Source organism: Carassius gibelio, chromosome B7, assembly GCF_023724105.1.
Source record: "Carassius gibelio isolate Cgi1373 ecotype wild population from Czech Republic chromosome B7, carGib1.2-hapl.c, whole genome shotgun sequence".
Taxonomy (NCBI): Eukaryota; Metazoa; Chordata; class Actinopteri; order Cypriniformes; family Cyprinidae; genus Carassius; species Carassius gibelio.
Window position 1 is genome coordinate 13,441,652 of NC_068402.1, and position 14,423 is coordinate 13,456,074.

General features: G+C 37.8%; 2 protein-coding genes across 2 annotated transcripts; both read left to right on the forward strand.

The window, feature by feature from the left end:
* The first annotated feature begins 1,141 nt into the window (after positions 1-1,141).
* LOC127961981 (glucose-fructose oxidoreductase domain-containing protein 2) lies at positions 1,142-5,745 on the forward strand. The gene is made up of 4 exons (XM_052561311.1): positions 1,142-1,751; positions 2,597-2,917; positions 3,230-3,408; positions 4,326-5,745. The coding sequence occupies exons 2-4, from the start codon at positions 2,665-2,667 to the stop codon at positions 4,995-4,997; spliced, it is 1,104 nt and encodes a 367-aa protein (XP_052417271.1). The 5' UTR covers positions 1,142-1,751; positions 2,597-2,664; the 3' UTR covers positions 4,998-5,745.
* Positions 5,746-6,498: 753 nt separating this feature from the next.
* LOC127962482 (uncharacterized) lies at positions 6,499-11,532 on the forward strand. Its single transcript, XM_052562061.1, has 3 exons — positions 6,499-6,830; positions 8,181-8,702; positions 10,710-11,532. The coding sequence occupies exons 1-3, from the start codon at positions 6,608-6,610 to the stop codon at positions 11,087-11,089; spliced, it is 1,125 nt and encodes a 374-aa protein (XP_052418021.1). The 5' UTR covers positions 6,499-6,607; the 3' UTR covers positions 11,090-11,532.
* The last annotated feature ends 2,891 nt before the right edge of the window (positions 11,533-14,423 follow it).

Genomic DNA, 14,423 nt, shown 5'->3' on the forward strand with positions numbered 1-14,423 from the left:
TCAGAAATTATTTTGTTTGGTCCTATATAGGGGAATGTTGCTTTAAGTTTTGATCTTGGCTTCCTCATTCCATATAATAGAGTGTTAGGAACTTGGGCATTTTATTTAAATCCAGTTTAATATTTGATAAACAGATTTCAAGTCATGTTACCAACTTCGCCTTTTCAGTAAAGTTAAGGCCTTTCTATCTAGAAAAAAATCTTGAAACAGCTATCCATGCCTTTATAACATCTCAGCTTGATTATTGTAACTCTTTGTATTTTGTTTTTTCTCAGTGTTCAATTTCTCATCTTCAGTTCGTCCAGAATGCAGTCGCTACACAGCTCGAAGGGAAGTGAAAATATGACCATATTAATCCTATTTTAAAGTTCCGTTCCGACATGGCTTCCTGTTAAGTATAGGATTGATTTTAAAATCTTATTATTTGTTTATAAAGCCCTCAATCACCTGGCTCCTCAATACATTACGGATTTGCTGCTTCTGTATACCCTTTTAGAACCTTTGATCTTGTGAGCTTGGCCTTTACTCATAATAGGAATAGCCTTCCTCTGTTTATTAGACATGCCTCTTCTATTAGTATTTTTCAATATTATTAAAGATATATTCACCTTTGCTTATAACACTCCTTAGTATGTTTCTTGTTTTATTTTATTTTTACTGTACCCTGATGATCTTATTTGTCTTTTGATTCCCTTTTACTTTTATTTTATTTGTGTTTTATTCTTTGTTAAAGCACTTTGGTCAACCTAGGTTGTGTTTAAATGTGCTCTATAAATAAACATTGTTGTTGTTGTTGAGAGTCCAAAGCATCTGGTCAATCTAGCTCACTTATCTTCATGATAAGCTCAGAACACTATGTAAATATGTGCCTATGATAAAGAAGTCTTTTCAAGGAATAGTTCACCTAAAAATTCTGTCATCATTTGCTCTCCCTCAACAGAAGTTTCTCTCTTCTGTTGAACAGGACACTCTTGAAAAATACGGTAGATTTTTAATCTCAGTCAGTCTCTTCCTGGCTAAATAAAGGTAACGAACACAAAATAACTAATTTTAAAGAATGTTGGTGGTAACCAAACAGTTGCTGGAAGACATTGACTTCCATAATGTTTTTTCCCCCTCCATAATATGCAAGTAAATGGCTACAGGCAACTGTTTTGTGTTCTTTATGTCTACATTAACTATTTTATTTTTCTATTTATTTTCACAGGTTTTTTTTTTTTTAGCCATATTATATTACCACAATGTTAGGAAGTCTAAATATGGTTTAAATTCTGTTTTTTGTAATTTTCTACACATGGTAGAAATAATGTTTTTTCCCTGGGAGTCACAATTCTGAAGAATATGATGACCTATTTTACCACGACTGAATTCATGGAATGTGCTGCTAAACTGTTTGTTCAATGATATGGGCGTGACAGATAAACCGACGGTTCGCGCATGCGCACATAATCAGACGTCTCGCTTTAGAAATCATCCCACACAGCAATGGAAAGGAAGCATAGCAACAGCAGTATTGTTAAGTTACACAAAACCGTACCGTGATTTCAAGACGGCCGAAGAATGCCCCGTAAGTCGAGAGGGTGGGAGGCGTGACGGGTTTGTCCTGTTTTTCCTCGTGCTGTTGAGATGACATGAGAGCAGAGCCCTGACTAAAGTCAAGCAGAAAGGGAGGGAGGTGTCCACCATCCTCTGGCCATCATCATTCTCCACAGCAGCCCAGGCGCCATCGCATCCCACGGCTTTGTTTTGTGGTAAGTTAACAGCCCATATGAAACTAACAGAGCCGTTGAAAAATGAACCAATAACCGAGCCAAAAGCCACCGATTTGACACGAGCAAACGAGAGTATTTGTGCGGTAGAAATACACCGGTCTCGGCTACGTTAAGCCACAACGTTATGTATCTGCTACGAGGCATGCTAACTATGAAAGAGTTTCAAGTTTGATCATGTGTAATTTTTTTTTAAATTGTATAAAACACATGAAATATATTTAAATGCTAAACGTTTAAACCGGGTTAACGTTACCCTAACCGCCCTACATCCGCGGGTTAGCGCGAGGAAGTGATGCTAATGTTAGTGCGCCTCTGGGATGGGTCACAAAATTGATATAGTTTACGTTTCTTTATTAAAAACAACATAATTCCTTTAGTTCATTTCTTCTTTTTCAATTCTTTAGGAATGTTCGTGATCTAGAAATAGATTTACTACCTGAATACTACTTGAATAGTTTGCAAATTAAGACTAGCCCTACTAGGAACTACCTTGTGTTTAGTACACAGAGGAAATACAAACATGCTTCTCATTTGCCTTGGCTGGGCAGGTGCACAGCTTTTGGGATGTAAATTATTGCAAAACAGCTGGTATTTCAGCAACGCCCTTGCTTGTATCTGACAGCTGTCACTCGAGCCACTGATAACAGTGCTTTATCTCTATTGTGTATTGATCGTGATAGCCTGAAGTGGCCCTGAGGTTAATTTTAACTTGGAGCTTGGTGTCGACATGTTTGCAGCTACATGCACTGTATCTAGAGATTATGTTGCATACATGTGCAAATGTCAGTGTCAGTAAACTTTGATGTATCTTTCTCTTTTCACAGGCAAGCATCTGCGTCAAAAGAGATTACAGCAGTGTGGAATGAGACAGAGTTGATTGTAAGTAAGAATAATGTTGCCGGGCGTGGGTGTATTTGGAACCGGGCAGACGGTACGTGTCTTAGTGCCATTGCTCCAAAAGGAAGGCTTCCCTGTTCAGGCTGTTTGGGGCCGTACACAAGAGGAAGCAGAGTCACTAGCCAGCGAGCTGGACATCCCCTTTTCCACCAACAAGACAGATGATGTGTTGTTACATCCAGAAGTCCATCTTGTCTGCATATTGACACCTCCTCCACACACACGTCAGATTGCAGTAAAAGCACTAGGTGAGACTTATTTTCTTTTGCTTCTTATCTTGATTGTCCATGTCGTCTCAGGGGATTAGGTTGGGTTCCTTCCTGGACTCAACTAGAGTGTTTACTGTGCTACTGTTTACTTAACAACTTGGCACAAGCCGCAGTGGGCTTTTTTTCCCCTGCTAATCAAATGTTGCATTCTTAGATCACTGAACCCCTCAGCACAGTTGAGATTATGTTGATAAAGCACTTGCTTCAAGCAGAAACTTGTCAGGCAAACAACATTTGCAGTTTTGATCGTCATTGTTTAATCATTTTCTTCTCTTTTCTCATTCTCTGTAGGTATAGGTAAAAATGTGATCAGCGAGCAGGCAGCTACACTGACAGATGCCTGTAAGATGGTGACAGCGGCAAGATATTATCCACAGCTTATGAGTATCATGGGAAATTCCTTGCGCTTCTTGCCCGCATTTGTCCAAATGAAGCGCCTGCTAGGAGAGGGTTATTGTGGGAACTTGCAGGTATTGGAATTTCACCAAAAAAATAAAAAATAAAAACGTTACATTCAACAGGAATACATTCAATTGAAAACTTGGGGTCAGTAAGATGGTTTTTTAATAAAATTAATACTTTTATTCATCAACGATGCTGTAAATAGTTCTTATATGCTGATTTTTAACAGAATTTATTTGAAAGAAAAATCTTGGGATCGTGTGACACTGAAGACTAAAATACTGCAAAAAATGTCCCGTCTAAGCAATAAAAAACTGATTATTTTTAATTGTAATAATCTTTTACAGTATTACTGTTTTTACTGGTTTTGATCAAATAAATGCAGTCTTGGCAAGCATGAGACTTTAAAAGAGTGTAAAAAAAAGTCCCTGGTAGTGTATATAATGATATTTATAATGTTAAGATTAAATATAATCCTACAAACCTAACTCTTTCAAACACTGATAATAATAATAATAAATGTTTCTAGACCACCAAATCAGCACATTAGAATAATTTCTGAAGGATCATGTTACACTGAAAATTGAACTAACATACAATATTTAAAAAATAGTAGATAAAAACGTCTTGTATCCAGTATTGGCTAAAAGGATTTGCTAAATTATTAAAATATATTACAATGATATTTAATAACAGTTAAAATGGTAAAAAATATTTCACAAGGTTACTGTTTTCAAATAAACACAGCTTTGGTAATACTGCTTGCAAAACATTAAACAATCTTTTAAAATTTTATATAAGGTCAACTATTTAGATATTTTTGTTGGACTTAGTTTAGTGAATAAATAATAATAATGTGAGCCATTCTTAAAATACTAAGCCTCTTAACTTCTCTTTATTAAGGCATATGTTACCTTATTACATAACTTAGACTGCTCAAAATATGAACTCCTTCAGTAAATATTTTTTTCTCTCCTTTTCAAAGGTATGTGAAGCACGTGTTTATGGAGGCTCGCTGCTCAGCCAGTCATATGGATGGGCATGGGAGGAGCTGATGGGGGGAGGTGGCCTGCACACAGTTGGCTCCTGCATCATTGACCTCCTGAGCCACCTCACGGGACGTCGGGCTGTGCGTGTGCATGGAATGCTCCGGACTTTCGTACATCAAGGTGGCCCAGCGGGAGGGATTCGTTCTGTGACTGCAGATGACTACGCTTGCTTTCAGCTGCTGATGAATGGAGGAGTGGTTTGCAGCGTGACATTAAACTTTAATCTACCAGGCACAGATGTGCATGAGATCATGCTTGTGGGGTCATCAGGACGACTTGTTGCTCGAGGAACAGAGCTCTACGGCCAACGGGCCAGCATGCAAGTAGAGGAGCGTCTTTTGAGCGATGGGGGAGAAGCTGTAGGGCCATCTGTCAGGGGACTGAACAGCATGGTGACTCAACTCAGACTTTCGTTTCAGACACAAGAGGACAGGCGCTCTTGGGTCCGGCATCCTGTTTCCATGGCAGCCTCCTTCGAGGATGGGCTGTATGTACAGACGGTTGTAGATGCTATCAAACGGTCAAATCGCACTGGAGAGTGGGAGTCAGTGGAGGTCAAGATTCAGGATGTTGACTCGAACCACAACCACAGAACCCTGTCAAACTAACAAAACACACAGTTACATTCTATATATGCTAGCTTATTAACACCATTCACTTTCTTTTACAACAAAACAACCATGCTTTAATTTTAAACATATAGATGAGTGGTTACCAACCATGTTCCTGGAGGAACATGCATCTCTCCTTTGTCTGACACCCATTTCAGGTCTTGGAGTCTGTACTAAGCTGATGGTCTGAATTAAGGAGACATGAAAACATTCAGTGTTTGGGGGCCCCCAGGAACATGGTTAAAAACCACTCATATACATAATTTGACAAAGTTTTCGTATACTATCTGAAAGTTTTAAGATGGGTCACTTGTGCAAAACACTGGAAAATGCATCACTGGATAGGAATTGTGGTTTCAGGGTTGTCTTGTTGGTTTTTTTACTGTAACAAAAAAAGATGTGCAAAGCTTAGCTGTGAAAAAAACATTTCTGTGCTTTTCCTATTTTATGTGATCTTTTGAGTTTAAATTTGAGTCAAGGGATGTTTAAATGTAAGCCTATTAAGTTTTATATTTTATTTGAGTAGTGAAGATAAGCTTGTGATCTGCTGAGGTTTTTTTTCTTCTTCTGTATATATGTGTGAGAGAGAGAGTTTTAAGAGCACTGATAAACTTATGCAGGACACTAGATATCATTTACTGTAATATACCTGTTGTGACTTATTGCCTGATGTCCAGTGCATTGGACATGTTAACGGTTCAACTAAGCTGCACAAGTTTCTTGAATTACATTTTTTATTGCAGAATTTGTGTCTGTTAATGATGGGTTGATGCGTGGATGGTGTTTTTATTATTTGTTATGAGTTTAAAAATACATATTTAAATTTAATTTAATATTTTTAAATCCCTACTGAATAACAACATATTTACCTTGTTTTGTCCTTTTTGCTGGCATTCTAATGGGGCGCTAAAGGCTCGTGTCTAGATGGTAACCCTCGTTTGAAGATTTACATCCCAGTATACCTTCTGTCTATATATATATATATATATATATATATATATATAAAATCTTTTTTTTGTGTGCAAATTTTAGAAAATCACAAAACTAGGAGGATTCTGGGGATATGTGAAGCTTATGTACAGTTTAATTTAATGTTTTGTGCTAAAGATTCAATAAACCTCAAAACAATTTTTTTTTACATTCTACACAAACCAAACACTTTTCCTATGAAATTAGTATTTGTGTGACGTCTAGTTCTATTTTTACTATAAACATTACAGCATGTATTAGTTCAGTCACAGACAATTCAGTAAACAGTAAATTAACATAATTGTTACTATTACAATTAAAATAGGCAACAAAGTTAACAGACACTAGCTAGACTTAAGACAGTAACTCAAAACAGACAGCCTACAATTTAACAATGTTGACGAAAGGGTACACCCTACTAAAAAAAAAAATATATATATATATATATATATATATATATATATAATGCTACATATACAAAACAAAACGATATAGTATTGTGTCTCCCTCACATTTTTCCTCAGTGACTGGTAGCGAGCAGAGCATCAGAACCAACGCGCATGCGCGAGAAGTGAACGCAAAGAAGGTTACCCTTACTGCGAGCAGACAGTCAGTATTCAAAGTCGACTACTTCGAAAATGGCGGCACGAAAACGAAGTATAGTCTGGTCATTTTTCCAAGCTGAAGATGACAGAAGAGTGCTGTGTCTTCTCTGTATGAAGACGGTTTTGTATTTTGGTCATACAACAAACATGCTTCGCCACTTACGGACGAAACACCCCTCTGATTTTTCCTCGCTCGACAAAAGGAAGCCTGCGACTGATGCGGTCTCCAAACGCAGCGACAGCGGCTGCGTGGAAGGTATGAATCGTTCAGTTACTGCATTGTAACGTTAGTGTTCACATTCATGTACAGTGTCACGATGTTTAACTACATCGATGCGTCTATTAGACAGCTGTCTGGAAATTACGCCGCACATCTTTGATTGGTGATGTTTCCCTCCATTTTGGCCTATGCACGTGCTTAAACTCAACATATGCGAGTCCAAAGGCAATATAAAAAGGCGCGTTGTCGTTCAAAACAGCGCTTGTTGTGATTGCGAGATTCAGTATCGACTCCTCCGTAAGAACGGGCTCGTTTTTACAGAGTCTTTATTCAGAGGGACGAGGGTTTTGTTTAGGCCAGGGTTTTGGGTGGATGTCGCAACGACGCCATGTTGTTTTCTTCAAACAATTGTCTACTGCGTCGACCGTTTACAAAAGGCTAATTCTACGTATTGACAGGATCTCAAACGAATTTCCCCGACCTGAGTTGATTCGGTTCGACTCGTTCAGTCAAACGAATGAATCTTTTGAATCGTGTCGCTGATTTGGATCACTAATATACTGCGCTCTGACTGAGGGAGCCTCCCGCCCCCTCCTGTCCGAAATAAACCGGACAGAAGACCTCCAACCGTAACGACCCCGTTCTGTATGTAGCATCAAATCATGTATTATATACGACCGATCTATGATTAGTGAATTGTACATAATGGCTGTGGTTTTATACAATCTGAATTGTATCGAGCTTTATTTGATCCGAAATTGTCACGTGATGCACCGTATGTCACATCCCCGGATGGGCGCGATTTTTCAAAAATTCTAAAACTAGTGGGTGATGTGTTGAAGCTAAGATTATTTGTTGATGTGCCTAGTTTAATATCACCTAAATTATAAAACGTATAGAAATAGACAGAGGAATAGGAACGGGTATGAAGTGCAGCACCTGATGATCATGTCAGTTATGCTCCGCTTCCATATCCAATTCTTCCATATTCTTTCGTTGCTTGGCAACATTCTGTTCTGTCGTCATCTAACTTTAGCGCGGAATATATTTTTGTGAACCTCAAAAGACCAGTTTGTATTTTTAAACAAAGCGGTTTACATTTAGCATTATCTATTGCATATGTACTCATTTCTTTTATATTTCTGTTTGACTTTAGCTTGGGATAATAAAATTTTTTACCATTTGATGGTCTTTTAGTAATACAAATTAAATACAGGTTATTACAAGTGTTATTTTATTTGGTTTACTGTCTGTAATTCAGTCTGTCCTTATGCATTCTACAAACACAAGGAACAAGCTTTTAAAGAGAGTGTCACAGGTTCAGTTAAAGTGCCGTTAACCAATATTCCGTGCATTAAAATTTTCCTCCTTGTTTTCTCTATCAAGTTACAGTGTTGATGGATGAGCAGCAGGTAGAGGTGGAGTCCGTGGGTGAAGATGGTGAAATGGATGGAGCCATCAAAGGGATCCTCCGAGCTGCGGCAGGGGAAGGGACAACTGTAGCCGAGGTGGCTGTGGAGGAAGGTGAGGGGCCTGTTGATGAAGGGGATGGGAAAGTGATACAAGAGGATGACAACCCAGCTAATACTCGCAAGTGGAGCTCCGTGTGGGTGCACTATCGAAAGCTTGGCCAGGAGCCTCGAGCCCTGTGCTTGCTCTGCATGGAGAAGATCCAGCACCGGAGTAGCACAAGTAACCTTATCAGACATCTACAACATAAGCATCCCAATGAGTTCGCACAGCTCGAGGATCACCCACAAAAGCGGCCTAACAAACGCAAATCTGAAGATCCAAGCCGCCTTGCCTCCTCTCCCACATTAGCAAGTGGGACTCCAACTAGATCACACATTGTGTCGCCAAAACGCGATGTTCGTACACCTTGCAGTACCAGCCTAGACAGATTTTCAGGTATAGTTTGCTTTTACCTCTTCTCAATGTTCTTGTTTAACGTTTTGTGTGAAAAGGATGTTAAGACACTGCTTTTATAATTTTAAATATATATTATTATAGTTAATTAGAACTTAAACTTTACAAAAAAAAAGAAATATGAATTGTATCAAAACAATATCAACTTAAAATATGTATAAAACTTATTTCAGTTGTTATTGCCCAGGAAAAAATTTAGATTTTTTTGGTTTAACATGATGCACTAAAGCAGGCTAATTAAAATGTATGAAAACTATACAGACATTATACATATATTTATTTAAAAAATATATATATATAACACAAAAATACCCAAACTTCATAGTTTTCTTCAAAATATTCAAAATATTAATATCACAATGATATTAATTACTAGGGATGCACTGGTACTAAATTTCTCCACCAATACCCAACTGTACAGAATGAATACCAATTACTACCAGTAATTTGGTTTTCTTAAGGGGGAAAAAATCTCTTCTTGCTAATGGTCTAAACTACCGTATACAAGGGACCCTATAATTTGGAACATTATCAGCATTTTATAGGCTAAAACTGACAACAGAGCCCATTGTATTCAACTGCTTTTTATTTTAAAATATCTCACTCAAATGTTTCTATGCAACTCAATTGCACATAAGGTACATTTATTCCAAGTATATTCAAACATGTATGTATAATTAACAGTAAATAAGCTACCCATTTTTTTGTAGCTAACAAACTAACTGAACACTAGATAAATCCTGAGTTAACTGCACCATTAAAGGGATCATCTGATTCCCATTTTCCACAAGTTGATATGAATCTTTAGGGTCTTATTGAACAGTCTATAACATGGTAATGTAAAACAACACCCTTTTTACCCTGTAAAAAACTGATGTATATAATGACATTGTGTTCCATGTCCCTTTAAATGCTGGCCCGCCCCGCTTCCGTGGGGTAGCGCACTATTCTCATGAGACTGTAAACTTAAGGCGCATTCATCGTGAAACCTGCTAACATTATTAGCAAATTATTAGGAAAGGATTCATAAAAAAAAAAAAAAACTTATACTCACTGCTTCTGTTGGTGGGTGAAGCTGGATCATGAATGATTTGCGTGAATAGACAAATTTAGGTAGATCAGGGGCACATTCCCTTCAGAAACAAAAGTAATCCTCTGGGTCTTCAGCAGCTCAGACATCGGGAGCAAATGAAGACGGCAATATTCATTATAACATCCAACAACAAAGCACCTCGTTCACTTAGGAGACATTCTTGTCTACTTCGCTCTGGGATTAAAACAATGGCGGACTGTCTACTGCTCACTCAGGGCGGCTCTAAGGTAAAACACCAGTGTCAATCATCAATCGTGGGAGCTAACAATCATTGGCTAAACGTCGAATGCATATTGGACACAAAAGTGGAAACACCTCAAGAGTGTCGAAGTAGTCATTGGATTGGTTGAATTCTACAGGATTTCCGTGAGACGTATATGTCGAGTGTTTTAATGTTTCGCCTGGAAACAAAAATGCTGTGGTGCCAAACCCCTCAAGAAAGAAGAAAGCCATAGTGTTTACAGCTGTGATGACGAGGGCTTATCAGGATCAAATAAAGGCTGGATATTCAAAAGCATGTCAAATATTTAAAGTTTGTGGCATAGAATCTTTAAAATGCGTCCGAGAGTTTTACTCATCGATCTGTTATTGTGGTGACATTCCCACGCCTCAAAACGTGACGCTGAATGAGACAAAACGTAATTGGTTGTTTGACATGTTGATCAAACCGCCTATGGGTGGGGCTTGGCCAATGAAAGCTGCCATAGATTCCAGTCTGAAGGACTGTCTATGCGAGACTAGGGTCTCTTTGACCTCAAACAGACAAAAATCTGAAATCAGCTTGATTTGAGAAAGGAAAGGGGTTATCATTTATCAAGCACAAAGCTCCTTTTGGTTGTTCTTTGATTATGCTTCCGTGCCAATATTTAAGACTTTAATTTTTTTTCGTCCTTTAGGTGCCAAGTGGTCTGAGGGTGTGCGTATATTGGAAAGAGAGCGGGAGCTGACGGAGGCGTTGAGGCGTGTCCAGCAGGAAGAGGGGCGGAGCATACAGCTGCAGAAGGAGTTGCTGCAGCAGTTCCGTGAAATGGATGCTGAGCGCCGAGTGCTTCAGAACCAGAAATGTGAACAAGAGCAGGAGCACGCAAGATTGCGGAAGGAAAAAGAAGACCTCCAGAAGGAGAAGGATGAACTCCAGAGTGAAAAAGAGGAGCTGCAGAAGGAGAGAGAGGAGATTCAGAAAGAAAAGGAGGAGCTGGAGAAGCAGAAACAAGAACTGGACTCTTGGAAAACTTCTCATGCGCAGGGACAGACCTCTGGATTTTACAATTGTTGATATACTTCAGTATGTCTGTTTCACAAGGAAACAAGGATTTCCTTTTTATGGAAATAGTTATTTCTTTACCCTTTTTATTTTTAAAAGATTGATTTGGATTGGGGGATTGGGGTTGTGGGAGTGGGGGAAATGCCTGGGTTGTTGTATTTTGTTTAGCTAAATGAAAGTTTACCTTAACCTAATGAGATTTCAAACACGTACATGCATGCAAATTATAGATAACCTGCCATTAAAATAGAGAATCGTAATAAGACCTTTCATGTCAGATATCTAGCTAATCAGTTTCATTGAATCTACTCACGCTGTACATATAATATATATAGTGTTAACACAAAAAAGTTCATGTTCGTTCCATTGTTTCAAAACTGACCAGTGTGTGAATGTCTTTAAGTGATTTTGTACATTTCTGCACTGGGAATAAAAAGAAAACTTTAAGCAAATGAGTCATTTGTGCCATTTGTGTTATTCCTGGCCTAGAGTTGACAACCTATCACATAAATCTCACATTACATTTTTAAAGTCGATAGTATTGGTTAATGTAAGGGCTGGCAAGGTAGTTACAGCGTTTTATATTTATTGTGATGAGAAATTTAAATTAACTAACTTGATTTTTACTCACATTTGCAGGGCTTGTAACGTTTGGCTGCAGAAAAAATATAACTTTCGAGTACAGGAGTTCGCCTACCATTGGTATGAGAGGAGCACAGCTTTCACTCTCAACTAGACTAACATTACTGGCCAATTATATAAACATGAGAGGCGCATAATAGTATCCGATTACAGAGTCACAGACCTGATGAATGGAAAAGCGCGACAAAAAGCTGCGAGGCGCAATGGTCAAAGATGTCCATCTAGCCCATATTTACACAGAGTAACAACGGTATTTAAAAAGCAGCTGAGCTTTGTAAATAGCTCGGAGTAATCATGTAATCTCAGTAAAACATTATGATTGCCGGAAAACATTTGCCAGTATTTTCGAAAAGGCCCTGTTCACACATTGATCTTCTATGTTACTCATGGTAACTTCCCGGTTATTTACCAGTAAATTATGTGTGTGTGTGTGTGAGAGAGAGAAAGTGTCTAAACTCTTCTCTATATGTTGTGAATTTGAATTATCCTTCATCTGGATAAATGTGTGCATTGGATTTTTTACGTAAATCATTTATAAACCTTTGCCAACACAGGAGAATACATAAACCTCTGTCTAGATATGCCATGTATTGTACATCGCGATTTTAAAATAAAAGTTTCTGCATGTGGCCAAATATTACAATTAAATGGATTTACTGTATAAAAACAGATTTAGACATTGTTTAATCATGCTGTGAAACACCACCAGGCAGTTGGCGCACTCTGCAGGTATTTGTTTTAATACGTGTACTTAAAGTACATAAAGTTTATGTTCATATTATGTATACATATATTAAATTATGCATTTTATATCTATTTATTTCACAAAAAAAGTGACAGTGTACATCAACATTCGTGATTGTGAATGTACCCAAATTAACCCAAAGGCTAGTTCCCTTTGCCTGATGTTAATAGGCCAAGAAAACTAGAGGGGGAAAAAAATTAAGAAACAATAACACTGAAATTCAACAAAAATGTAAACAACAAAATATACAATCTGACAAACAAAATGTATTGAAAGAATTAAAACAAAGAGCCTCTTATTAACATATACTGTAGAACTATAGCATGTGTATTAGACCAACTTCTCAGACAATAATTACATTTACATTTAGTCATTTAGCAGATGCTTTTATCCAAAGTGACTTACAATTGAGGACATTGGAAGCAATCAAAAACAAGGAAAAGAGCAATGATATATAAGTGCTTTAACAAGTCTCAGTTAAATAAAAAGAAAACAGATAGAATAGAAAAAGAATAGAGCAAACTAGTGTTAGAGGTCTTTTTTTAATAAGTGTAAGATAAATTAAAACAAAATGGATAGAATAAAAAAAGTTTAGAAAGGTAGTTCGATTTTGTTATTATAATTATTGAATAAGAATAGCAAGTGCTAAAGTTAGAGGATCAAATAAAGAAGGCAGAGATTCTTGAAGATAGCTAAGGACTCAGCTGCTGGGATTGAGTTGGGCAGGTCATTCCAGCAGGAGGGAACATTTAATTTAAAAGTCCGTAAAAGTGACTTTGCGCTTCTTTGGGAAGGCACAATCAAGCAAAGTTCGCTTGCAGAACGCAAGCTGCTAGAGGGCACATTAGTATGGAAAAATTAATTTAGGTAAAGCGGTGCAGAGCCATGGGCCAGGCCCAGTGGTGGTTTTGTATGCAAACATCAATGCCTTGAATTTTAATGCGAACAGCTATTGGTAGCCAGTGTAAACTGATAAACAGAGGTGTGACGTGTATTCTTTTCAGCTCATTAAAAATTAATCTTGCTGCCGCGTTCTGGATTAATTGTAAAGGTTTGATAGAACTGGCTGGAAGACCTGCCAAGAGAGCATTGCAATAGTCCAGCCTGGACAGAACAAGAGCTTGAAAAAGGAGTTGTGCAGCATGTTCCGAAAGAAAGGGCCTGATATAATGTTGAATAAAGCAAATCTGCAGGACCGGACCATTTTAGCAATGTGGTCTGAGAAAGTTAGCTGATCATCAATCACAACTCCAAGGTTTCTGGCTGTTTTTGAAGGAGTTATGGATGATGTGCCCAACTTGATGCTGAAATTGTGATGAAACGATGGGTTTGCTGGAACCACGAGCAGTTCTGTCTTGGCAAGGTTGAGTTGAATGTGATGCTCCTTCATCCAGTAAGTAAATGTCTGTTAGACAAGCTGAGATGTGAGCAGCTACCGTCGGATCATCAGGATGGAATGAGAGGTAGAATTGAGTGTCATCAGCATAGCAATGGTATGGAAAGCCATGTTTCTGAATGACTGAATCTAATGATGCCATATAGACAGAGAAGAGAAGTGGTCCAAGAACTGAGCCCTGAGGCACACCAGTAGTTAGATTTTGCGACTTGGACACCTTCTCCAAGATACTTTGGAGGACCTATCTGATAGGTAAAACTCATCCTAAAGCCTGGTTTTCACTTAGGTCAGTTTGTTACAAAAAATATCAGATTACTCAATTGTCAAAATAATCAGTAGATTACTTGATTACCAAAAGAATCACTAGTTACAACCCTAGATTAGTTTAAATATTTCTAAATAGAAAATGCATTGGTTTATCTTTTGTAATTAAAATACATATTTTGTCATTGAAAATTTCTTAAAAATAGTATTAAAATATTATCACGTTCTAGTGAACCAAACATCTATATTTTGTCTCATCCTATATATATTGTCACACCCCTAGAGCAGTGATATAGCAC